Here is a 26,887-nt window from a genome sequence, read left to right as displayed (position 1 = left end):
AGCTCCAATCAAGAAAAACCTGGCTTTGGCAACTAGATGCTACCCACCCCCTCCTATCCCCCACCTTCCTTCTCCACATCCCCATGCTGCAGCCACTGACTTCTCAGTTCCTCCACCGCTGACATGCCAGGGACCCTCCCATCCCTAAGCTTTGCACATTGAGTTCTCCAGAGGGCTGGCTGTATTGCTCCCGTCTGGATTCCAGAACCACCTGGAACACACTAGGTGCTCAGTAAATAGAATAAACATGCATCGCCTCCTCAGTGGCACAGATCCCCTCTTCCACCAAATTCCCACCCTGCCCCTTACTGCAATAGATTTCACTTCTTGAGAGGGGATGGCACCCAGCTGGGAATTTAAAGTGCCCTCTTCCGCTCCTGCCCCACCGCAGCTGTGGCGAATGCAGTCCTCCTTTTCAATCCTTATTTTGCCCAGCCTGCTGCAGTGAGGTCTTTCTTGCTAGTTGATTGGACAAGTTTGTTGGGGGAAAAAAAAAAAAAAAAAAAAAACCACCCTTGATCGTCATCACACAAGAGCAGTTGGGAGACAGGTGTCCACAACAGGCTACCTCTGGTCCAGACCTGGTTCTCTGAGGTTATCTCAGAAAGCTGGGGGATTTCACAGTTTCCCCGACCCTCACACACTGTGGGCCCTCCTCTGCTCTGCATCCAGATCAGAGACCCTGGCAAAAAAGTCATTTTCTAGGTCTGCAGAGGACTCTCGTAAGACCTTTTCACCGGAGAGCAGATGTTTGCACAGCTGAGTGGGAGGCACACTTACTCCGTTCACCCAAAATTTCTCTTCCAAGCCCACCTCTTGCACACTGCCGTAAGAATCAACCAAAGCTTAGCTTCTCTGAGCATGACTGCGCTCCAGTACTTCAGAGTTTGTTAGAAACACATTAAAGTATATTGCGGCCGGCCGGCCGGCAAACAGCTCTAAGCATACCTCCCGAAAAAAAGCTGGAGACGGAAGCACCCACAGGCCTTGGGTACACGAAGGAGCCTAAGTTAGGGCAGGGCTGACTTCAGGATCTGCACCAAGATGCGATGAATGTACCAACTTCTCTCGGTTTGGGCATAGCCACGGAACTAAGTTCTTCTGGGAGATGCTAAGAGCCGGGAGCTCAGAACTTCCCTCAGCTGCACTCACACCCCAGTCGAAGCCTCATGCCCAAATGTCCCTGCAGCCCGGGGGCACCCCTACGAGGGTCGGAAGGGAAGAGCCCCTTCTCCCAGCCTGGTTCTTCCCCCAAAGGTGAGACCCGCCTGGCACATGCAATCTTTGCCCGGGCAGTCCTTGAAGTCTATATTTAGTGCCCGCCACCCCTCCCCCAGCGCTGGGAGGGGCATGCCCCGCCCCCGCCGGGCTTGAGTGGAGTGTTGCGGCCCGGGCCGCTTGCGCTCCGCGCTTTGGCGCTCGCTGCTGCTCTGCGCCCCTAACCCCGCGCGGCGTCGTGGACCAACATGGGCCTGGAAGAGGAGCTACTGAGGATCGCCAAAAAGCTGGAGAAGATGGTGGCCCGGAAGAAGACGGTGAGGCTGCGAAGTTTGCAACGCAACCGGCGGGCCACGGAGGAGCGACCCCGCCAGCCACTGGCTTGGTGGGCGTGCCGGCCGTGTGCCCGAAGGGAGCGTTCGGGACTCCGGACTGGAGCGGGTGGCAGGCTGCCAGGCAGGGGAGTGCTGCGCTACTTGCTGGGCACTTAGGGTGTGTGTATGCGTGCGTGGCCAGGTCTGGAGAGGATCGTGCAACCCCCTCCTTCCTCCGTGGAGCAACTGGTGCAAATCAGTGTGGACAAATCGGGTGCATTCGTGGGCTACCTGCGCTGTGCAGTGAGAGCGTGAGGAGAGACACGAACCGGGGCGAGGATTTTGAGAGTGCAAGGCCGGGGAGCTGCAGGCACGGCGGGATTTGGAGAGACAAATTCTGGGTGACTTGAAAAAGATCAGAGAAATTCGGGCTGAGAAGGGGCCGCCGAGCTGCATTTGCATCCCGCCGCCCGGGAGTGGGCCTGCAAGACCAGAGCGAAGGGCCTTAGCTGGGGTGCCAGGAGTCTGTTTGCAACTTTTTCCTTGGCCATGGGATGGGGCCCTGGCGGGCGGAGGTGAACAGGTGCGGGGCGGGGGGCGGGGGAGGAGAGGAGGAGGCCTGGGCTGCCCCAGCGGGGGAGGAGCGCGAAAGGGAACTGTGCCGGGAGGAGGGTCCGCAGCCCTGCGCGAGGGTCCCTGATCTCTCAGTCCCAACCCCGCTCAGCGAGAGCCAAATGGAAAGTTAATGTTTGATCTATCTATCTAGCGATCTTTGCCTCAGGCTGGTGGCTGGCGCCTGTGCCAATTCTGGAGGGCGTGAACGAGGAGGGAGGGAGGACAATGCCTGAGGGAGCAGACAGGGGACCCGGTGGATAAGGCCCTCCACGCTGACTCGCCGCGGGGTCCTTTTCTTCTCGTAGTGTCTAGCAATGTGTTACACCAGGACCTACATTGCGCCAGTACATTCCAGGAAAGCTGAAAAACGCTGGGGTCCCCCAGGAGAGGTTTCAGAGCTAGGAAGAGCGACTGAGGCCTGAGGAGCCAAGAGGTTATCAGGCATCCTGGAATAGTTGCAGGGCAACAATGAGATGGTGGCGTTGGCCCAATGTTGAGAGCTGCCGTTTCCTCGTCTGTACGATGATTGAATTCCTGGGGAAGAGCATCTCGGGGCAGTAGGGAGGGGTGAGGAGTGAGACGTGTACAAAGCCAATAGCAGGTCTGAGGCAGGTGACTGAGGTGGGCGAGGCTTGCTTTTGCATGGCTGGAGGGGGGGGGATGCAGAAAGATGCCTCTCACCTGCACAGCCCAGGCTGCAGTTCCTCCCTCAGCTCCCATTCTCCGCTGAGGTGCGCTGGGCCACCCCCAAAGTCGCCAGCAAAACCTAACCTCAAATCACGGGACACTTCCCCAGCTGGAGATGGCAGAGCCCAACTAAGAAACTGAGTGGCACTTCAGGTAGACAGGCTGTCTAAGCCTAACCCCTTGCTCACCCCAGACACTCGGATGAGCAAAGGAAGTCTGGACTTCCAGGTGAGAAGGATTAGGGGGAGGAGGAAACCCAGGAGGCTCCAGGGAAGACAGCCCGGTTGGAAAGCTTAAGGGGCCTCCTATGACTTCCCTCTCAATCCTTTTACAATCCTAAGCCAGCTCTTCTTTGAACCTCAGTTTCCTCTTCTGTGAAATGGGAAGAGGTAGTGGTGCCTCTTGGGAATGAGGGCCCGTGGAAGTGACAGGGCTGTCGCCAGGAAAGCAGTATGTCTGGCCACAGGGTCCTTACAGGACAGAACCAGTGTAGAGCCGCATCTGTGCCTGGAGTCTGTGCCTGGACTCTAGCAGGGTTTGGGTAGGCACAGAGCTCTGGGCTTCCGCCTGGGAGAGAGTGAACGTGGGCCCGCCTAGTGGTGGTTAGTCCAAGAGGGAACTGCTTCCTGCAATAAGCGTCCACGTTGCAGCTCAGGGCTGGAATTTATTTATTCAGCGACTTGGGGCTTTGTCAGATACTGTGAGCACACACCAGCGAAAACAGCATGGAAGAGACAAGCACCTGTGTACAGCTATACCTACACACAATGCCACATCAACAGAGCCACACACATGCCACCTCGCAAGCCACTTCTACTTGCCTGTGTGTGAGATGCGGCTCCTGATGCTGTCTATCAGGACAGGTCTAGTACACTCTGATAGTTTGAGTTAAATCAGAATGCCCCGAAAGTCGACAGCAGGACTTCACCGGGAAATGCAAAGCCAACATCCTCATTTACACCTTCAGACATCCTCACATAGGGACAAAGAAACACGGGGGAGGGGGGGGTCTCAGGCTGCATCCGCGCGGGACTCCACAACTATACCAGACAGACTGTTCGCCATAGGACAAGCGAGGCACATCCCGGAACCTGCCTACAAGGCAAGCCCGTGGGCGTTACTCATCAGTATGACCCAGTCATACAGAAACAGGTACTCGGTGGTGAGCTGCAAATGATTGAGCCCTGGTTACGGGATTTTCAGGTAGTTCGCAAACTGTTAAACATAGACATTTGAAAAACATTAATATGCTTATAATGAAAAGAACTCCTCACACAAGGCCTCCCCTGCCAGTTCTGCCCCACACCAGGGACCAGGGGTTCGGAAAAAAGAACAACAAACCTTGAACTAGCAAGATGACTCAGTGGGTAAAGGTGCTTGCCACTAAGCCTGGTGAGCTGAGTTCATAACATGTGGTAAGCTGGGCATGGCGGTGCACACCTTTAATCCCAGTACTCAGGAGGCAGAGGCAGGTGGATTGCTGAGTTTTAGGACAGCCAGGAGAAACCCTGTTTCCAAAAAGAAAAAGAAAAAACAAGAATGAAACACCATGTGGTGAGAGACAGCTGATGACATTGGACCGTCTGTGGCATGTGCATGTATGCACACACATGCTATAAACGCAAAAGAAAACCCGGTTCAGAAACAGCATGTTGGTAGCTTGAGAGTCATCGCTAGAGGAATATTTACACCACAGAAACTAGCAAATGCTACGAGTCAGGGTTTTCTCCTGGGAACTGGCTGTCAGAATGCACCATCATGTGATAACCCATGTTGGTATTCTACGACTGCTTGTATTGGCAGATCTGTGCCTCAGTATAGTATGTGAAGCTCCAAGGCCATGTTCATTCCAGCATAGGTTTGTTTTATGTTTGTTTGTTTTCCTGAGACAGGGTTTCTCTGTGTAGCTCTGGCTGTCCTGAAACTCACTTTGTAGACCAGGCTGGCCTTGAACTCGGAGATCCGCCTGCCTCTGGGATTAAAGGTGCACGCCACCACTGCCCGGTCCAGCCCAGTCTTTACAAAGCTTCTTGGTTTCCTCTTCTATAAATGGCTTAATAGTTCTGTAAAAGTAGAATAGTAAATAGGACCCACTTGCCAGGGGCCTTCTGAGAGGTGGTGGGTGGTTTGTATGTTTTTTTTTTGTTTTTTTTTTTTTGTTTTTAAATATTTATTTATTATGTATACAATGGTCTATCTGTATGTATGCCGAAGGCCAGAAGAGGGCGCCAGACCCTATTACAGATGGTTGTGAGCCACCATGTGGTTGCTGGGAATTGAACTCAGGACCTTTGGAAGAGCAGGCAATGCTCTTAACCACTGAGCCATCTCTCCAGCCTGGTTTGTATGTTTTTGAGACAAGATCTTATATAGAAGGCCTGCCTCAAACTTGGTATGTGACTGAGAATGGCCTTGAACTTCCGCTCTTCCTGCATCCACCTCCCAAGAGCTGAGATTCTAGTTGTGAACCACCACCCTGGTGTTACACAGTGCTGGCTCTAGGCTTGTGTATAAGCAAGCACTCTCCCGACTGAACTACCTTCCCACCTCCTCCTTGTGAGAAGTCAGTGGACATATAGGACTTAAGTGTTCCAGCACCATGGAGTTGTGGTCCTCCGAGTTCATAGACATGCCCGTCTGCAGGTCATTCTGGAAACACTGAACCTCAGCGCTAAGGGAGGCTAAGGACTAACAGAGGACAGCTCATAGGATGTGGTCCAGGTCCTGGCAAGGGACATACAGGACATAGTTAGTTCGTGTTCCTCAGGGGACTAATCTGAAGATAGCCAGGGCTGGCCTCTAGACACTGAACTTGCTCTTAGCCAAAAAGCTGAGAGGCGACAGGGCCGGCTTCTGGGATGCAGGTGCCAGGAAGGAGAAGGCTAAAATGGGCTGAAGGTGTGTTTAGGACCTGGCAGACAGGTTTTCAACTCCAAGATTCCTTCTTTCTCTCCTCCTGCTTTCTACTCTGTTTGATCTTTAAAAAATATTTATTTTTATTCTATGTATTTGGAAAAATTTCCGGCATGCATGTTTATCTGGGCACCGTATCCTGCAGTGCCCATGGAGACCAGAAGAGGGTGGTGAGTTGTGAGCCACCCTGTGAGTGCTGGGAACTGAGTCCTCTTAAAGAGCAGCAAGGGCTTCAGCCACTGAGCCGACTCTCCAGCCCCTGTCTCGTTCCGTCTTGTGTTTCTATACTCAGAGAGCGGCTGAAATGACTCAACGGTTTCATCCACTGGATCCTTACTATATACCAGGAACTCTAATTATTTTATACCATTAGATAAACAGATATGCATGACAGAAAAATTACTCTGAATTACAGAAAAGTAACAAAAAGGAGCTGCGTGTCCTGTTGATCTAAGGCAGTGTGGATGAATCTCAGAAACAGTAAGCTAGGAAAGCAAAAAAGAAGCTTATGCTACACTTTGGAGGGGGGTGAGACAGGGTTTCTCTGTGTCAGTCCTGGCTCTCCTGGAACTCACTTTGTGGACCAGGCTGGCCTCGAACTCACTGAGACCTGCCACCTCTGTCCACCGAGTGCTGGGATTAAAGGTGTGCGCCACCACTGCCCAGCTTGCTTATGCCACACTTTTTATATAAAATACCAGGCATGGTGGCACAAGCCTTTAGTCTCAGCATTTGTGAACGTGATGCAGGAGAAGCCAACTTGAGCTACATTTTGAGCTGTTATAAAACATCCTTAAGGGCTGGAGAGATGGCTCAGAGGTTAAGAGCATTGTCTGCTCTTCCAAAGGTCCTGAGTTCAATTCCCAGCAACCACATGGTGGCTCACAACCATCTGTAATGGGGTCTGGTGCCCTCTTCTGGCCTGCAGGCATACACACAGACAGAATATTGTATACATAATAAATAAATAAATATTTTAAAAAAAAAATTAAAAAAATAAAACATCCTTAAGAATACAAAGTCTAGGGGCTGGAGAGATGGCTCAGCAGTTAAGAGCATTGACTGCTCTTTCAGAGGTCCTGAGTTCAATCCCCAGCAACCACATGGTGTCTCACAACCATCTGTAATGAGATCTGGTGCCCTTGTATGCAGGCAGAACACTGTAGAAATAATACAAAAAAAAAAAAAAAAAAAAACAAACAAAGTCTGGAGTTTGGCATGGTGACACACACCTTTAATCTCAGCATTTAGGAGGCAAAGACTGGTGGATCTCTGTGAGTTTAAGATCAGTGTAGTCGCCGGGCGATGGTGGCACACACCTTTAATCCCAGCACTCGGGAGGCAGAGGCAGGTGGATCTCTGAGTTCGAGGCCAGCCTGGTCTACAAGAGCTAGTTCCAGGACAGGCTCCAAAGCTACAGAGAAACTCTGTCTCGAAAAAAGAAGAAAAAAAAGAGTACAGGCTGCTCTTCCAGAGGTCCTGAGTTCAACTCCCAGCAACCACATGGTGGCTCACAACCATCTACAATGAGATCTAGTGCCCTCTTCTGGTTTCTAGTATGTAGGCGTACATGCAGGTAGAACATTTATGCATAATAAATAAATTTAAAAAAAAAAAAAAAACAGTGTAGTCTACATTGCAAATTCCAGTACAGTAAGGTTGCATAGAGAGATCCTGTCTCAAAAAACAAACAAAACAACAAAGTCAAGGTTGGGGAGATAAGTCAGTTGGTAAAGTGTTTAGTGTACAACCAGCACACATCTTTAGATGCCTAGAACTCATGGACCAGCCAAACCTAACTGTTGAACCTGTGGTCCTGTTGAGAGAGACTGTCTCAAAAAAACAAGGCAAATATACCTGAGGGAAAAAATACCCAAGATTAACCTCTGGTCTCCACCATGAGCACACACTTAGCACACGCCTATCACATGCATGTCACATGCACATAAACAGACACACAAGTCACCTGCAGCAATGCAAGGAGAATGTTGGTTGTGTGATATCGGCGGTAATAGGAGGCACACATTACAAAGAACCCGAGGGAATTTCTGAAGTGGTGCCCGTGTTTTGATGGTGATGGTTTCATGGGATTATATGTGTGTAAGGACTCAGAGGCAGGCTAGAGAGATGGGTTAGTGCCGAAAGGCACTTGTTGCCCAGTCTGGTGACCTGAGTATGATCTCCAACAAGTGCCCTCTGTCCTCCACACATGCACCTTGGCAGGCCCATGGCCTGCCTTCCCCCAACAAGATAAATACATGAAAAAAATATACTTTTTCCCCCTAAATTTTTATTTTATGTGCATTGGTGTTTTGCCTACACGTATACCTATGTGAAGGTGTCAGATCTTGGAGCTATAGACAAGTCGTCTGGAAGAACAGTCAGTGCTCACAACCACTGAGCCATCTCTCCACCCCACCCCACCCCCATATTCTTAAAGTACCAATTCAGGACTCCAGCAGTCGGGAGGCAGAGGCAAAGGGAAGCAGATCTCTGAGTTCCAGGCCAGCCTGGTCTCCAGAGTGAGTTCTAAGACAGCCAGGACTACACAGAGAAACCGTGTCTCGAAAAAAACCAAAAAAAAAAAAATATCATTCAGGGGAGCTGCAGAGATGGCCCAGCGGTTAGAGCTGGAGAGATGGCTCAGTGGTTAGAGCTGGAGAGATGACTCAGTGGTTAGAACTGGAGAGATGACTCGGTGTTAAGAATGTAGACTGCTCTTCAGAGGACCAGAGTTCAGGTTCTGGCACCCACACTGGGCAGCTCACAACCACCTGTAATTCCGACTCTAGGAAATATGACATCCCACGTTCATGGGCACATACCAGCCCAGAGACACATGAGCAAAACATATACATAATGTAAAACATATACCTGGAGCTGGAGAGTGGCTCAGCAGTTAAGGGCACCGGCTGCTCTTACAGAGGACCCCGGTACAGTTCTCAGAACCTACGTGATGGCTCACAACCATCTGTAACTCCAGTTCTGGGGGAGTCCAATGCCTTCTGACCTCCAGAGGTACCGGGCACACATGTGGCACACATACATGCATGTAGACAAAATATACATTTAAAATAAATTAAAATCTTTTTTTTAAAGATTTTATTTATTATGTATACAACCTTCTGCCTTCATGTATGCCCGCATGCCAGAAGAAGGCACCAGATCTCATTACAGATGGTTGTGAGCCACCATGTGGTTGCTGGGAATTGAACTCAGGACCTCTGGAAGAGCAGCCAGTGCTCTTAACCACTGAGCCATCTCTCCAGCCCTAAAATAAATTAAAATCTTTAAATTACACATATGAATACACATAATTAAACATTTTAAATTAAAAAAAACTGAAAAAAAATAACCAACTTAGGGAGATGGTTTAGCTGGTGAAGCACTTGCTGCATCAGTTTGAAGACTGGACTTCAATTCCCAGCACTCATCAGCTGTCGGCCTGTACTCTCAGCATGTGCTGGAGGCAGACAAGGGATCACCAGAGCAAGCTGATTAGCTGGAACTAGCCAGAAGGACAAGCTCTGGGATCCATTGAGAGATCTTGTTCAATATATAAGGTGGAGCGTACCAGAGAAAGACAGATGTCAACCTCTGTTCTCCACACAGGCATCCACACAACACATGTGAACACACATAAACACACCACACTGAGATAGATAAGCGAAAAAGAAGAAAAATGTATACAGTTGTATACAACAATACACGTGGCTTATCACATGCCAGTTAGACCTCCATAAACCTGATCTAAAAGCCCCAAAGTGCCAGGTGCAGCAGCTGGAGCCTGTACAATCCCAGTCACTTTGGGAGGTTGAGGTGGAAAGATCCCATTCGTTCCAAGCTAGCCTAGGCATCATAGTGAGACAACAACCCCCACCCCTGCACCCCTGCCATGGAGCAACAGTGACTCCATTCCGAGGCAGACACAAGACACGGACATAGGGATATGCTGGGCAGAAAGTGAAGCGGAGGGAAAGGCTAGAACTCGGTGGAAAGAGGTGGTGGGAGGCACAGCTAGCCAAGTGCTCTGAGGCCAACCTTTCCCTCCTCTCCTCTTCTGTGCGCCCACACCTATCCTTGGACCACACATCCATCTGTTCTCCCCAGAGCCCACAGCACTCCGAGTGGCCTGCGGCATCACCTGTGCCTCAGTGCTCTTCTTGTGACTTCCCACAGGAAGGGGCCCTCGACCTTCTGAAGAAGCTGAACAATTGCCAGATGTCCATCCAGCTGCTACAGGTGTGGGGGGCCCCTTGGGGTAGTACCTCTGTGGGAGGGAAAGACTCTGTGGAGGTTTCTGAGACATGGAGTTGGGACATGGGAAGCATCTCTTGAGGGCCAGTTCTTTCCCAGGCTTGTAGGGGTCAGAGGCCTTGGGTTTAGGGAGAAGGAGGTTTCCTTGAATCTCTATCCAAAGTTAAGGCCTGTGGGATCTAAGTGGCCCATGACCCAGGGAGAGGGGGTCGGTCCCCTTGCTTTCAAATCCTCCTTAGATTGCCCACGTACCCCCAAACTTTACCAGAGACTTCTGGCCCCGAAAGACAAACACAGATCTAAGATATGATAGCCAGAGGTGGGTCTAAGTCAAGACTTTCAACATATCTAGTGGACTGCAAATGGCACCGGGTCCTAATTACAGCCAACGCCCTCTCAACCCCCCTCTCCACCGAAGTTCCCAAAAGTATAGGCTTGGGTCTCAGTCAGGGTAGCGGGGCAGACCCTAGTTCTACAATAGATAACTCAGAGTTAGGGCATGGATCCTAGGTTGGAGGGAAGTGATGGCTGAGCTGACGCTCCCTCCAGAAAGAGTGACTGGTCCTGTGGGTCAGCTCCCCTAATCCTTTCCTCACAGACCACCAGGATTGGAGTCGCTGTCAATGGAGTTCGCAAACACTGCTCAGACAAGGAGGTGGTGTCCTTGGCCAAAGTCCTCATTAAAAACTGGAAGCGGCTACTGGGTGAGAAGGGGCAAACTGCTAGGAGGTGGTACTTCTTCTCAGCATATGGGAGAGGACACTCAACTTGTGTCACTGAGCTATTTAATTAATGGCAGGCGACCCCTGAATTATGGTGTTCATGGTGTCGTGGGTACAAGTGTAGGATCTATATGTAGCATCTAACCTTTCTTGTATGTGTCTATATGTTTCTGTTTGTGTACATATATATACATGTATGTGCACATTGCCTAACTCTGCATTGATGGGTGTACGTCTATGTTCATGCCCCCATTGAGGTATACATGTTATATATGTGTGTGTATATGTGTATGCATGTGTGTGTACATGCATGCATATATGTGTATGTGAATATGTGCTCATGCATGTGTGTGTGTGTGTGTAGTGGGCATGCATGCGACTGGCCCTTTATTCTCCAGTGCCCACAGTCATGCAGGGCTGTCCTGAGAAGGCGCTGAGTGGAGAGACAATGCCACTCTTTCATTTTCAGACTCCCCCAGAACTGCCAAAGGAGAGAGAGAAGAAAGAGACAAAGCAAAGAAGAAAGAAAAGGGGCTCGGCTGTTCAGACTGGAAACCAGAAGCAGGTCTTTCTCCGCCGAGGAAGAAAGGAGGGGGAGAGCCCCAAACCAGGTACTTCTTTCCTGGACTGGAGCAGAGGGGGCTCACGCTTGTCTCGTTCTCTATCAGCAGCTGTTTAGAGAGGTGGATGTTAGTGTCTCCGCCAGTGCTCACCCTGGTGTCTTTGGCTCAGTCTGACTGAGTCTCGTGGCACTGGCTTCCCCTAGAAATTGAACGGATGGGAAGCATGCCAGCCGTGCAGCCCTGGCCTTGCTATCCTTGAGATATTCACAGGGGCCAGGTGCAGTGCACATGACTGTAAACACATCACTCAACAGGTAGGAGCAGGAGATCATGCGTTTGTGGCTAGCCTGGGCTACATAGCAAAATCACTGCCTCCAAAACGAAACAAAACAAAAACAAATGGGGGTTCTCCCAGGAGGCTGCACAGCTGTTCTCTAGCCCTTCGGGTACAAAGAAAGAAGACCACGATGGAAGTACAAACCCCTGTTCAGAGGGGTCTCCATGTCCCCAGCATCATGCCGTCCTCTAAGCAAAGCCTCGACAAGAGCAGTCGCCACTGACAGGATCCTCAGCTTGAAAGCTGTGGCTCTCCACTAATTATCCAGAGTCTGTTTGCAGTGTTTCCTGTCTAGACACACTTTACGAACCGAGTCATTTGCGCTTGCAGTGGTGTTGCCTAGTAACCCAGCACACATCCCACCTTTGTCTGCGGGGCCGGTGGGGCCATGGCCTTGTGTCCTTTGAAAAGGAGAAGTAATTCACTATTTACTCAGCATCTGTGTTAAATCACCTGGAAGTAGAGGATCCTGGGAGTAAGGACTTCCCAGATCCCACAGCCATAGAGAGGCCTCAGCTCCGTGCCCATTCCTCTCGCCTACCCTAGCCGGTGTTCCCCAAAGCTGTGTGCTTTGGATAAGACACAAATGCCACATTTATCATGGTAGATTATAGATTTTGTAGATATGTAGATGAGGCATTGGGTAACCTGAGGCAGGAGGATAGCCCCCATTTCAAAAGAAAGGCTTTCAAAAAGTGACTACATCTTCCTCAGTCCCTATAACCCAAAAGTCTCCTAACTTCTTGGGGTTTATGTTTGACCACCTGTTAGTTAGTAGTTTGGTGGTAGATAATGTCACACTGCACATACACACCTTCAGAATCTTTCAAATGCCTCAATGCACAAACTTAAAGAATTAGTGTATACACACACATATATACACACGTGGGGGTCAGGGGACAGCTTCTAGGAATCACTTCTGTCCTACCTTGTGGATTTGGGATATCAAACTCTGGTCGTCAGGTTTAGCATCTGCCCCCTCCTCTTCTCTTTTTCTCCCCTCCCCTTTTCCATCTCCCCTCTCTCTCCTCTCTCCTCTCTGCCTCCCCTCTCCTTTCTTCCCTGTCCCTTGTTACCTCTCTTCACAGTGCTAGGGATAGAACTGAGGGCCTTACCCATGCTAAACTAGCGCTCTACCACTGAGGTCCAGCCCAGCGCAGCCCTCACACACAGCTCTTCTGTAACTTTCATGGAGGGCTGTTGTATAATACATACAACAAGGAAATAAGTTGTTTAATATACTAGAAAATGGGAGCTGTGGAATTAGGTAAGATGAGGGTACCATTTACAAACATGAGTTTTATAAGAACGGTGAGAGGAAACCGTGCATTTGAGAGCGGAAGTTGCTCAGTGTATGTGGAAAGTGAAGGTGTTTTTACCTCTGACCTTGTCATGCTAACATCACAGTTACAGGATTTAGGTAGATTTTCTTTCCATCTTTTTTTTCCCTCCGGGACATTGTTTTCTTATAAGACTTTGTGCATTGCACATACCCAATCCTGTCCCCTGTTGAATTCACACTCATAGTCAGCTACTCGTCTACCTCACCCACGCCTGTGTTCTTCTCCCCACTTCCGCTATAGCCTGCAGGGGAGGCCGAAGCCCACCTCAGCCTCTCCAGCTCCAGATGCATAGCAACCCCGGGAGCCCAGCTGCCTGGCAGCAGGAGAGGGGCCTGCTGAGAATTCTCAGGAGAGTGATTGATCTTACAGGGTACATGGATGTAGCATTGCTGCAGACATCTGTTCCCTCCCTTGGATTGCTGTCCGGTGGGGCTGGGCACTTCTGAACCTCCCTTTCCCTGGCCCAGGGAGGGTACCTCATCTTCTGCCCAACATGCCTTGCCCCAGGGGTTCCTCTCCCGGAGAGCAGAGCCGCTGCCAGCCTACAAGATAGCATCAACTCCAGTTTTGTGTCTTTCAGGAGAGACTCTGTAGACTCCAGGTCGTCCGCCACCTCCTCTCCAAAAAGGCCCTCAGTGGAAAGGTAAAGGAAGCTGCTGATTCCCCCCACCCCGCCTTGTTCACCAGGATGGGGTGGGGGGTGGGGCTCTGCTCAACAGGGGAAGCCTGAAGCAGGAGAAAGGGGGAAACCCCAGACACTATGTTTCCTCCAAATCCTAGACCTTTGGGCATGAATGCTGGCAGGTCCCTGTCACTCCATCCATCCTCAAGGTCAAGCTGAGCTCAGGAAGGACAGCCAGGTCTCTGTAGAGAAACCCAGTCTTGAAAGTCAAACAACCAACCAAACAAAAAACCTGTGTTTTGGAGATGGAGGGATTGCTGTAAACTCAAAGCCAGCCTAGGCTGTATAATAAGAGGTAAGGAAGCTGGTTATGCAGGTAGTGGGGTCATACTTAGCCAAGGGCCCTAGGTGTGTGAAGGCAGCCTGACAGCAGTGGCAAGGAACACTGGCAAGAATTTGCAGGGGCAGACTAGGGGAAGCAATGCATGGATGGGTCCTTTAGAAACTGGGGTCACTGGCTTGGGAGTAGCATCACCAGAGTTATCAGGCTTGTTCTGGTGGCTGCATCAGAGTGGGTTGCGGGGATCAGAGCAGAAGGAGAGAACAGCCAGGAGGTTGCTGGGATGATCTGTGGCTCAAATCACTTTGATGGTGATGGAAAAAGGAATAGATCCAAGATCTATCCTGCAGTGACATTTGATGAGTGATTGGATGTGGGATGTGAGATGTGCGATGTGGTGATATTTTGTTTGTGTTTTAACAAAGCTTGCCTGAAGATCAGAGTGCAGAGCTAAACCATTGGAGGCCAGGCAGTGGTGGCCACACCTCTAATCCCAGGACTCGGGAGACAGATGCAGATGTATGTGAGAGCATGTGTTCATGTATGTGTGGGTGCATGTGATGGGGTCAGAGGACAACTTTGTGAAGCCAGGTCTCTCTATCCTTATATGGATTCTAAGGATCAAATCTAGGGCCCAGGCTTATCTCTCTGGCCCCAGTCTTCTGGTTACTTTGGTTAGTTGTGTATGTGTGTATGGACATACATGTGGAGGTCAAAGGGCAGTTTGTAGGGGTTGCCTCTCTGCTCCCACTGTTTGGGTTCTGGGATGGAGCTCAGATTGTCAGGTTGTCAGGTTTGGTGACAGTCATCTCATCAACTCACAATCTTCCAGTTTTATGTGTTTTTGTTGTTGTTTAATTTATGTGTATATGTGTCTCCTTGCTTGAGTTTATATGCACCATACATGTGTAGGAGCTCAGAAGCCAGGAAAGGGCATTGGTTCTCCTGGGCCTGGCATTACAGGTGGTTGTGAGCCATAATGGGAAGGTAATGGATCCTCTGCAAGAAGAATCAGTGCTCTCGACTGCCGACTCATCTCTCCCAGGCTTCCAGCTTTTAAGGAAAGCTAAACATTCACAGTCTTCATATGACATTTCCTATTGTAAATATTGGCCACGGGTACAGATTTTTCTGGGACACAACAGGACACAGTACAGAGGTCACACATCAAAAATGCTAGCTTGGATTCCTTGGTCCCATAGCTTGGATTCAATGGAGTGTGCATCCCGTGCAGTGGGCACACAGGAAGAATGTCAGGGCGTGCCTCACAGAGGAAGGAGAGTTCAAGCTGGGAGCTGGCCTGCTAACTCAGAGGGCGATGTCAGGAGGACCCTGGGGAAGCAGTGCAAATGGGAGGCAGCAGGAATGAGCAGGTGTTCTGGGGACGGTGGCTGTAACCCGCATGCACAGACAGACAGACAGACACACACGCGCGCGCGCGAAAGGCTCTGTGGTAACAGAGTTTACGGAAGTTGCATTCAGCTCAGGTGTCTTTAATTTTGACTTTGGCCAGGCAGCTTCTGCACACTTGCAGTAACTGAGTTGTCCTCAAGGTGGCAGGCAAGATTTTCTAAGAGCGGGCACTTGTGCCGGGACTTAGAGGAAGCTGGCTGATCTGGTGATCTGGGAACAGAAGGAAGGTGCACAAGCCTTTAATCACAGTATTCAGGAGGCAGAGACGGGGAACTGTGTGAGTTTGAGGCCAGCCTAGTCTACAGAGCAAGTTCCAGGACAGGCTTCAAAGCTACAGAGAAACCCTGTCTCTAAAAACCAAAAAAAAAAAAAAAAAAAGAGCTGAGATTAAAAGGCACACACTTCTACAATGGGCCTCAAGCTCATTCTTGTAACACATTTATTTCTTTCTTTGTTTTGTTTTTTGTTTGTTTGTTTTTAGGACAGGATTTGCTCTGACTGTCCTGGAACTCACTCTGTAGACCAGGCTGGCCTCAAACTCAGAGGTCCGCCTGCCTCTGCCTCCGAGTGTTGGGAATAAAGGTGTGCGCCACCACCGCCCAGCTAACTCATCTGTTTCTTTTTTTTTTTTTTTTTTAATTTTTAGAGACAGGGTTACTCTGTAACTTTGAAGCCTGTCCTGGAACTCACTCTGTAGACCAGACTGGCCTCAAACTCACAGAAATCCGCCACAGAAATACACCTATCTCTACCTCCGAGTGCTGGGATTAAAGGCGTGCGCCACCACTGCCCGGCTCACTCATCTATTTCTAAGGTGACACCTCTAGTGTGGGATAATAATAGTGTGGACTTCATGGGGTCGCTATGAGGAATAAATGCGGTGATCTTTGTCAATAATCTAAAACAGCACCTGCCTCCGAAGGCTATTTTGGGAACTAGAGGAGATCACCCATGGAAACCTCAGGGGATGCTGCCCTCCATAAGTGGCTTGTTTGTCTAACGTCCACTGTTGACTGTCACCCTCAGATCTAACAGCAGCAGATCTCAAGCGGAAACCCCCAAGACCCCCAGCAGCCCCTCAACTCCCACATTTACCCCCTCTGTGTGTCTCCTGGCCCCCTGCTATCTCACTGGAGACTCCGTCCGGGACAAGTGTGTGCAGATGCTCTCAGCAGCCCTGAAGGCAGAAGGTGAGGGCGTGGGCCGGGGGGTGAGGGAGGACAAGCAGAGATGAGATGCCATTTATTTATTTGTTTGCTTATTTGCTTACTTACTTACTTACATTTTGAGACAGGGTCTCCAGTAGGGATCCAGGTGTCATCCCTGGCAAAGTCACACAGGGTTGATGTCTGTTTCCTGATCTCTTTTTAGATGATTTCAAGGACTATGGAGTCAACTGTGACAAGCTGGCCTCAGAAATAGAAGACCATATCCTCATGTCGTATGGGGCTAGGGCTGCCCAGACTATCTAATTGGTGGGAAATGGGAGCAGCTCTGGGAACAGCTCCCTGCTCTGCCCTTGAACGAGAGCTCCTAAGTGCAGCTGACATTGCTGTTAGGTCTTGCCCTGCCTCTCGGGGGGTTCCCTGGGTTTATCCAGAAGCCCGGGAAGGCTCTGTTCAAATGCCAGAGCTCCTGCAGCTAACAGAACTGGGCTTTGAACCCTGAAAGTGTGACTGCAGAACAGTCAGACCATGTTATGCACACCTCAGCTGGTCAAGCCATTGCCTGCCGGGTCTGAATGAACAGAGGGCAGCCTGCTTCATGCACACTGTTCCCCTCCCTCCTCTGATGGGCACAGCTCCCAAAGTGCGCCCTATGATGCCATCAGGCGGGCACTGTGTCAGGAAACTCCCAACCATCCCCGTGGTGCATGCTGGTGTTCTCATTGCATACACAAGGAAACTAGGCTGGGGACTCCAAGGATCACAGCAGGACTGAAGGCCTTGGTCTCTGGTTCTATGTATAAGAAAGTACATTTTATAATAGAATCTCACTGGGTACCCCTGGCTTGGCAGATCTCTCTCTCCCTATGTATACCAGGCTAGCTTCAAACTAACCAAGATCTGCCTGCCTGCCTCTGCCTCCAGAGTGCTGGTATTGAAGGCACACAGTAACATGCCTGGTGGGTCCTGTGTGCTTATACACACTATGTACTTCCCCCAGTAATTTCACCTCCTCACTTTCTGCCTTTTTTGAAAAAATAATTTATTTCACTTTATTTTAGATGCACTAGTGTCCAATCCCCTGAAACTGGAGTTACAGACAGTTGTGAGCTGTCCTGTGGGTGCTGGGAACTGAACCCCACATTCCCTGAAAGAGTAGCCAGTGCTCTTTTAACTGCTGATACATCTCTCCAGCCCCCCACTTTTTTCTTTGTTTTGTTTTGTTTTTGTTTTTCGAGACAAGGTTTCTCTGTGTAGCCCTGGCTGTCCTGGAACTCCTCTGTAGACCAGGCTAGCCTCAGACTCAGAGATCTCCTGCCTCCCAAGTGCTGGGATTAAAGGCATGTGCCACCACCGATCACCTGATTTTCTTTGCCCTGCGGAGACAATGGAGGTGACTTAGTCTAATTCAGCTCTACCACGATAGAAAATTTGCTTCTTAGGGAAAGGGTTGCTTGCCGTGGAAAGGATGGTGTGCTTTCTCCCTGCAGACAGAGGTTTGCATGTTTAGATGAAGTGTGGGATGAAGGGGACAGAAACTCTGGGGGAATGAGATGTGTGACTGGATCTTCCTGGGAGGCCGGGGACCAGACTGTGAGAAGCTACCTAGCTGTTTCCATCTCCTGCCTAAAGCCAACCCTAGTATACCCCAGTATAGCCTCTGGTGGTTTCTGTTAGCCATTGTTCATCGGTTATCCAGCTATACCTCCACAGATTTTGCATTTCCCAGTCTCTCATCAAATACATTCTCACATTTTCTGTTAATGTGATCCCAGAGCTTTGGGGGTCTCAGGACTTCATCTTCACTGTCTCCAGGACAGGCAGTGGCTTCCAAGCCCAACTTGAAGCAGAGTGAGTGGCCTGGTACCTGGTTCCACTTCTTTCTTCCTCGTTTGCTTCCACCATCTTCTGTCCCTCTTGTTAGGAGAGGAGCTGAAGCCACAGAAAGCTACTTATTAGCTTTTTCTCACAGCTGAGGGAAGTCTGAATACAGGGCTCATATGCTCTGTATCCCTCAAAAGATCTGTCCTCTGTGGAGTAACCCTGAACTAATATTACATGGGTGAGGCCTTCTGAAGGATCCCCAGAGTTTCCAGGACTGCTTTCCTCCTGATTGTCCCCAGTGATACTGGTGTGTGCAGGAGAAATCAGAAAGAGACTGGTGTTCCCAAGCGTCCCCTCATATCCACAGACCCACACTACAGACGTTCTGAATGGCAGTGTTAAACTCAGAGTTTAAAACTCTGGCTCCCAAAGGCTTAGTGGCATATTCTCTTATTTTCATGCTCTTATTGTACTAATATGTAGATGACATTCTAACAAAAATGGGGCAAAAGCCACAACTCCACCTCCTTTCCACCAGTTCCTGGAAGTCAGCTGCTCTGCTCTGTGTGTTGCCCTGGTCTCTGTCTTGACTGAGCTTTTTCCCAGCAACAGCTTTGTCTTGCTTCCTTCACTTGGCTCAGGAGACCAAGAAAATGAGTCTGGCCTCCCCAGCCCTGCCCTGTGTCTCCAGAGCAGGAGGGGGGAGGATCTGGGCTGCTGGGCTTGGACAGAACTGTGATCCGTGGCCAGGGGTGACTTCCTGCTCATGAGTGAACAGAGCATTGCTGTTAAGAAGAAGCCTGGCTTGCGGCCCTAACCCCACTAGGACTTTGCCCTCTGACTTTGAGCGAGGACCTGAACCCTTTCCAAGTCTCAGCTTCCTCGTCTACTTGTGGGAGAAGTAACTGGCCAGTCATTCCCTAAGTGGATCCCTGGGATGAAGGGCTGTGTCTGAGAGGGAGGGAGAGCTCTGAGCAGGCACTGTGGGAGAGGCAGTGGGGTGCAGTTTGGTTGGCAGAGTGCTTGCCTGTAATTCTAGTGGCCAAGACATGGAAGTAAGAGAATTAGAGAGTTCTAGGCTATCCTAGGCTATACTTGTCTCGAAAGAAATTGGAGGTGGCAGAGGAGAACAGGACTGCCCACTGGATTTTGTTGTTGTTTTGTTTGTTTTGGTTTTTGAGGTAGGGTGTCTGTAGCCCTGGCTGTTCTGAAACTTGCTATGTAGAGCAGGCTGGCCTCAAACTCACAAAGATCTGCCTGCCTCTGCCTCCCAAGTGTTGGGTTAAAGGTATACATGACCATGCTCAGCTTCCAGTGGTTTTTGCTCTTTTCAGAACCAGAAACATGTGGCTCTTGGCCTTTTCCTTTGTCAGTTGCTCCCCGGCTCTGTGGTCATTTCAAACTAGAGGTTACCCTCAGTATTTTCATGATAGCAGTTCCCGGATGTGAGCTTGTTCCAGACCCTCAGTATGATGGCTCACTGATAACTCCTTGATACTGTCCAACAGTCCTGTTTGTTTGTTTGCTTGCTTGCTTGCTTTTAAATGAAAAGGGAATTGAGGCACTGAAGTTCTGGGACTCACCTGAGGTGCAGGAGAGATTCAGACAAAGCAGCCTGCCTCTTCCTGGAGTCCCTGACACCACAGAGCTTGCTGTAATCCGGCCTCTTCTTGGAGGCTGTTCCTATCTGATACCTGGATGATCCCAGGGCTCTAAACAGAAACCCATTAAGCAGAGGCCACAGAGGTGACCCCTGACCCCTGGAGCAGGCTCCCATTCCCACCATGCTCCTCCATGAATGGCAAAATGGCCCTTGACCCAGACACATATCTACCAGGAACTCAAGAGCACGGACATGAAGTACCGGAACCGTGTGCGCAGCCGCATTAGCAATCTGAAGGACCCCAGGAACCCCAGCCTGAGGCAGAATGTGCTCAGTGGGGCCATTTCCCCAGGGCTCATCGCCAAGATGACAGCAGAGGTGAGGAGGATCACAGGGCCTTGGTGCAGGGTGCTGACCAGGGCCCTCCTGCTGCCCAGCTCTTAGAGCAGTGGCTGTAGCTCTGGGGACACGATCTAGGTGCCCTTCAGCCCAGCCCCCACCAGCTCAGACTCTCGTTGGACAGATGGGTACCCACACATCTCAGACCCCACATCTTGGAAAGATCGTTGGCACATCCTTGGGTGTGATTAGCTTCCAGAGGTGCCAGGGGACTTCCTATCAGTCTTCAAATCGAGAAATGAAGAGACCCAGAGAGGGCAAGAGGAAATGTGCTAAGCTCCTAAAAGACTGGGTGGGATTCAGGGTGTTGTGGTCCAGAGAAGAACATGGCACATGCTCTGTGTATAAAGTGTGGAGTGAGTATCTGGGATGTGTGTGTGACGTATTGTGTGTTGTATGTGTGATGTGGTGTGTGGTATATATGATATACAGAGTGAGTGATGGCTGATGTGATTGATGTCTGACACGAATGCCCATTCACATGATGAATGAGTGAGGGGGTCTTGCGTCTGCTTTCTTCATGAGGGTGCCATCCTATTCCCTAGTCGCCTACAAGAGAGGCTGTCTCTGAACACTGTCACCTTAGGGGTGGGACTTCCACTTGTGAAGGCCACAGAGACCGTCATTCTGTGGTCACCTTTTGCCCCAGGCAGTCAGTTCCTGTAAGACGTATAAAACACATTTTGCTTCAGTGAGAATAGTGGTTTCAAAGCCAGATGGGGTAGCACATACTTGCAGTCACTTGGGAAGCTGATATAGGAAATTACCATGAATTTGAGGCCAGCCTGGGCTATAGAGGTAGCAAGACCCTGTCTCAACACACATACACACACTCACACACACCCAAAGCCATGGCTGAGGGTGTAGTCAATTGGTAGAGAGCTTGCCAAGTATGTTTAAGTATGTGTTTGATCCCCAAGCTAGGCGTGACTCACCCTGTAAACCCAGCACTTGGGAGATGGGAGCTGGACTATCAGGAGTTCAAGGCCAGCCTGCGCTATATAGCAAGTTCAAGGACAGTCTGGGATACAGGAGACTCTGTCTCAAATAAATAATAACAATAGAATAATAATTAGCCAAAAACAGGCCCCCCTCCCTATGAGCCTTGGCTGCCCTCTGATCCACACACCACTTATAACTAGTGCTGCCTCCACCTAAGTGGGTCTGCCCAGCCTTTCTTTGGCAGAGGCTTGAAGGCTTGTACTCAGAGATCGGCCTGAAGGGGTTCAGTGAACAGCGGTCAGACAGGAAAGGGAAGAGACTGGATGAGGCTAATGCTGCATCTCCAGAAGGATCATGGACTCAGTGTGTCTGGGACAGCTGTCTCAGGTGTATGTCCACAATGTCCACACTGATTACACAGACCTGTGACCCTGGTTCCTGTGAGGACCTGCTGGATAGTGTAGCCCGTAGGTCATGGTTCCCACCAGCAGACAGGCTAAAGAGCATGTGGTCCTAGCTGGAGCAGGCCCTGGGTTAAAGCCCAGAGTGGAAGGCTATGGGACATGGGTGAGCAGCAGTCAGTTCAGATGCCAGGACGGTTTGGCTCGGGTCGAGACCTGGCAGACAGGGTGAGCACTGTCCTAAAGGAATGGCCCCACAGTACTAACTCCAGCTATCAGCACCTGCTGCTGTCCCACACATTCCCAGCTGACCTTGACCCAGCTAGAACTCCCAGGTTGGACTTTCCAGCCAGGATGGAGAGGAGACTCCTCCAAGACAGGCCTTTCCCAGGTCAGGAGGGACCAGGAGGGTCCAACGTCTCTCCTAGCTCTATGTTCCTAGTATAGTACTTCCCTCTCAGCTCAGACTCTAGAAACTTAGCAAAGGGTAGGCTCCCCCACCCACCCTGAAACAGACCCATTTCTCTCCAGGAAATGGCCAGCGATGAGCTGAGGGAGTTGAGGAACGCCATGACCCAGGAGGCCATCCGTGAGCACCAGATGGCCAAGACAGGCGGCACCACCACCGACCTCTTGCGGTGTAGCAAGTGCAAGAAGAAGAATTGCACCTACAACCAGGTGGGCAGAGGTGAGGTGGAATGGGGCGGGGCCGTAGCAGGGGGAGCAGAGAGATGCCCACGGAGGTGCTGAGGGGAACAGAAACCCAACTCTTCAGGCCACCGGGTGAATGACAAGCTTGAAGATGCCACCTCGGTGCCTTGTGGTTTTCTGGAGAATGTTCAGATTGTGGAATGAGCTGCCGCATGTCCATGGAGCAGGGCTGGTGTGTCCTGTCTGTCCTGGTGAGAGTGAGCTCCAGACCCCAACTTAGACCACACTGTCCTCCATGAACACTGCTGGGCACAGACTTCAGGAGCGTCACTTGTGCTGGAAGGAAATGTGGCAGTGTGAAACCCAGCTCCTCAGCCCGTAGTGCCCAGGCCGGCTCATGGCAGGGAGGCTTTGAACTCAGATTTGGATATTTCTTTTTATCGTACTTGGTTATTTTGAGATAGGCCTTGAATTTACTTTGTAGCTAAGGCTACCTTAGAATTTCTTTTTTTTTCCTTTCTTTCTTTCCTTTTCTTTTTTTTTTTTTTGGTTTTTGTTCTTGTTTTCGAGACAGGGTCTCTGTGTAACTTTGAAACCTGTCCTGGAACTCGCCCTGTAGACCAGGCTGGCCCCAAACTCACAGAGATCCACCAGCCTTCTGAGTGCTAGGATTAAAGGCGTGCGCCACCACCGTTCAGCTACCCTGAAATTTCTGATCCTCTTGCCTCCTAAGTGCGGAATTTCATGTGTGCACCACCACGATGGGCTTTTCGATCCAAACCTTTCTGAGGGAATCCAGTCAGCTTGTCTGGTGATTACTAAGGGGGTTCCTGAGGATGAACATACCTGTCCTCTTAGCCATAGGAGACTAGGGTGGGGATGGGGAACAGACCTTCCCCTAAGTCCCAAGAATGGCCTATTGCTAGGTTCTGTCCTTAGAGTAGCAATATTGGTTTCTAACTCATATTTAGTGATTCTAGAACTCTCTTTGTTTATCTGCTCAGCAACAAAATTCATCAAGAGTAGCCACGCATGGTGGCATGTCTGTATTTCTATCACTAGGGGAATATGAGACAAGAGGCCAGTATTGGGAGGTGGTAAAGCCAACCTCGGATACATAGGGAAACCCATCTGAAAGGGGGAAGAATGGGTTAGAGAGATCATTGCTCTATCAGAGGGCCAAGTTCAGATCTCAGCACCCATATTAGATGGTTCACAAATACTTGTAACTCCAGATTCAGGGGATCTGATGTCCCCTTCTGGCCTCAGCATGCACCTGCATGGATACACACACAGCATCTCTTTAAAAGACATAGGGTTGGGAATGTAGCTCTGTTGGTAGATCAGTGGGGTGTGGGGAGGGGGCCTGTGTGAAGCAGTGGGTTTGATCCCCAGCACCACAGAGACCAGAAGTGGTGGCGCACGCTAATCCCAGCACCAGAGAGGTAGAGGGGGTGGGCTAGCAAGATGGCTCACTAGGTAAAGGTGCTTGATGCCAAACCTGATGACCCAGATGGTAAAAGGGAGAGAACCAACTCTGCACATTGTCCTCTGACCTCCACACATGCCATGGCATGTGCAGCCACATACATGCACACAAAATAAAATGTAATAAAGAACTTTGTGAAGAGAGGGAGGAGGATCAGAAGTCCAAGGTTATTTTGGGATACATAAATATGAGACTTTGCCTCAAAAGTGGGGAGGGACTATCAGGAGCCCTTTGCCCTCAGTATCCTGTGGCTACAGTGGAAATATAGTCACCCATTTTATTTTCTGGAAAATTCTCTTGAAGGGTTCCAGTTCTGGAATTGGGGGACATCTATGTAAGCTCCTGTGTTCCTTCCTGTCTGTTCTAGACAGGGTTCTGGGCGCTTGCACAGCACTGCCCCTCAGAAGTGAGCTGCTCAGCTAGCAATGTTTAGTCTATCCTGCAAAAGCCCACTCCTGCTCTTCCTCCTTACCACTGTGGGTGTGGCAACAAGGCTGACAGACAGCTGGAGCGACATACCAGCAGAGGGCTCCGCCCCCACTGCTGTCCCAGCAGACACCACCAGGTTGCCTTTAGAGAGAATCAGAAGGGCAGCTGGAACTCCAGGGTCTTGGGGTGGAAACCCATGTCTCTGAACCTGAAGGATATAGAGGACTGGATATGAGGAAACATAGCATAACCCAAGCCATCCCAGTGATCTGCAAGGCCCCTTTCCTCTCTGGGTCTCAGCCACTTGCAGGGTGACAATAGACAAGGTGATTTCCCAGGCACCTCTGACTCAGACAGGCATGTCAGATACTGTGTGTTCAGGGGGTGAGTCTGGGAAGGCTTCTTGTAAGAGGTGAGGCTTGGAGCAAAAGAAGAGAAACGGGTTCAGAAGGCTGATCAAGAGTGCAAGTACAAGGCCAGGCTGAGGCAGTGGGATTCTGAGAGAGCTGACAGATGACCAGAGGAAAAGAGATTATACATCACGTCAAGGAGATTACCAAAGTCCGGTGAATATCAGCGACAGCCTGTGGGATTTGAATTTACTTCTGAAGACGGCGGGTGCCACAGCGGGCTCTAGAGCGGTGGTGGTGGTGGGGGGTGACCTTATGAATGGTTCTTCTTTCTGTTAGGTGCAGACACGCAGTGCTGACGAGCCCATGACCACCTTCGTCTTATGCAATGAATGTGGGAATCGCTGGAAGGTCTGTATGCTGGTGTCTTTCCCCCTCCCCGTCATCCCCAGATGATGCCCTCCATGAGGAATAGTATACCTACAGACAGGAAGAGGGCCCCGTGCTAGCAGGCGGAAGGCTCACCAGCATACAGTACAGTAATGGTGGCAGGTGGTTACTGGGGAGGGAGTGTTAGTTCAGAAGGGCAGTAGCTGGGATGGGTGGCGGCTCAGAGTTTATTACAGGGTAGGCAAGGCTGTTTGTTGAACATGGATGAACTTGGCTTCCTAGGGACCAGAGGGAAGGGAAACAGGAGCACTGTGCACACAGACCAGATCTCTGTGAAACACTTTCACAGAGACTATTGCCCTTGAACCTGGCCACACATGGCTAAGATGGGGAAGCTGAGCCCTGTCACAGTAGAGTAGCCCTGAGGTGACCTGAGTGTCCTGTCCTTCTTAGGAAGCTCTGAAAAAGGCTTTTCACCACCCAGTGCTGTGACCTAGTGGCCTGACTCCTGCAGGGGCAATGGTCTGGTTTTCAGTGGTGAGGGCCAAACAGAATCCTCCCCTCTTTGCTGGGGTGGTGTGGCTCATGGCTAGAGCATGTTCTGATATGAATGAGGTCTTAGGTTTGATCTCCAGTGAAACATACACACACACACACACAATTATAAAAATGTAATTTAAGAAGAACATAGAAGGGGCTGGAGAGATGGCTCAGCGGTTAAGAGCATTGCCTGCTCTTCCAAAGGTCCTGAGTTCAATTCCCAGCAACCACATGGTGGCTCACAACCATCTGTAGTGAGGTCTGGTGGCCTCTTCTGGTCTTCAGGCATACACATAGGAAGAATACTGTATACATAATAAATAAATATATATATATAAAAAAAGAAGAACATAGAAAAGATACTGGGTGAAATGGATTTAAACATATTACCATGGCCTAGCAAAGATCAGTGTGGAGTAATGATGGTTGCTATGGGAAAAGGGTATTCTGACTGCTCCTCTGTGCCTGTTGGAAAGGCAGGACCCAAGGGGGGATTACATCTTGTCTTCTGACAGTATTTTTAGTTCATGTCCACTGCCATGTGGGAGAACTAAAGTCCAACCAAATGGTCTGTGACCACCATGTTATTATTATTATTATTATTTTTTTTTTTGGTTTTTCGAGACAGGGTTTCTCTGTGGCTTTGGAGCCTGTCCTGGAACTAGCTCTGTAGACCAGGCTGGTCTCGAACTCACAGAGATCCACCTGCCTCTGCCTCCCGAGTGCTGGGATTAAAGGCGTGCGCCACCATCGCCCGGCCACCATGTTATTTTTGTTGTCGTTTTGAGTCAGGGACTTTCTATGTAGTCCTGGCTGTCCTGGAACTCCTTACACAGACCAGGCTGGCTTCAAACTCACAGGGATTCACCTTCCTGTGCCTCCTGAGAGCTGAGATTAAAGGCAGGTAGCACCATGTCTGACTGTATCCATCAGTTTGTCCATGAGACTCGATGAGACCTCTTACACTGTTGCCTCTTGGTTTTATAGTTCTGCTGACTGAATCACCCACCAGGATAACAGTGGACAAGGTGAGGAAGATCAAGCAGCAAGCACAGACCATGTGACCCCGAACAACAATAAAAATTCAAATGAAAGAAAATGCTGAGTTCTGGATGAGGCTAGGGTTTAGAGGAGGTGTGTGTGTGGGGAGGGGGATGCCAATTACTAATCTGTCATGAAAAATGATTGGCTCATGGGGTGTGATGCTTACCCCAGCACCTACACAGAATGTCAGCATCAAATCAGGAGTCTTATCATTGACATGGCCTGGCAGATCTTTCATTCCCTCTCCCCTACTGGAAAAGAGCAGATTGGAGCTGGGAGTATAATTCAGCGTTACATCTCCTTTATAAAATAAAA

At 50.0% G+C, this 26,887-nt stretch overlaps 1 protein-coding gene across 1 annotated transcript; it reads left to right on the top strand.

The window, feature by feature from the left end:
- The first annotated feature begins 1,384 nt into the window (after positions 1-1,384).
- Tcea3 (transcription elongation factor A3) lies at positions 1,385-26,613 on the top strand. Its single transcript, XM_057784719.1, has 11 exons — positions 1,385-1,535; positions 9,927-9,989; positions 10,603-10,708; positions 11,196-11,337; positions 13,550-13,612; positions 16,371-16,534; positions 16,716-16,777; positions 20,166-20,315; positions 22,211-22,357; positions 24,938-25,009; positions 26,516-26,613. Exons 1-11 carry the CDS (start codon positions 1,467-1,469, stop codon positions 26,522-26,524), a joined length of 1,047 nt encoding a protein of 348 aa, XP_057640702.1. The 5' UTR covers positions 1,385-1,466; the 3' UTR covers positions 26,525-26,613.
- Positions 26,614-26,887: the final 274 nt, after the last annotated feature.

The sequence above is a fragment of the Chionomys nivalis genome, chromosome 11 (genome assembly GCF_950005125.1).
Source record: "Chionomys nivalis chromosome 11, mChiNiv1.1, whole genome shotgun sequence".
NCBI classification, from domain to species: Eukaryota; Metazoa; Chordata; class Mammalia; order Rodentia; family Cricetidae; genus Chionomys; species Chionomys nivalis.
The sequence above is the reverse complement of the archived record's forward strand: the minus strand, read 5'-3'. Positions and strand labels throughout refer to the sequence as shown.

Coding starts and splice junctions, on each gene's coding strand:
- Tcea3 (XM_057784719.1), top strand. CDS start 1,467: ATGGGCCTGGAAGAGGAGCTACTGAGGATCGCCAAAAAGCTGGAGAAG. Junction 9,990..10,602: donor TGTCCATCCAGCTGCTACAG/GTGTGGGGGGCC, acceptor CTTTCCTCACAG/ACCACCAGGATTGGAGTCGC. Junction 13,613..16,370: donor AAAAGGCCCTCAGTGGAAAG/GTAAAGGAAGCT, acceptor TGTCACCCTCAG/ATCTAACAGCAGCAGATCTC.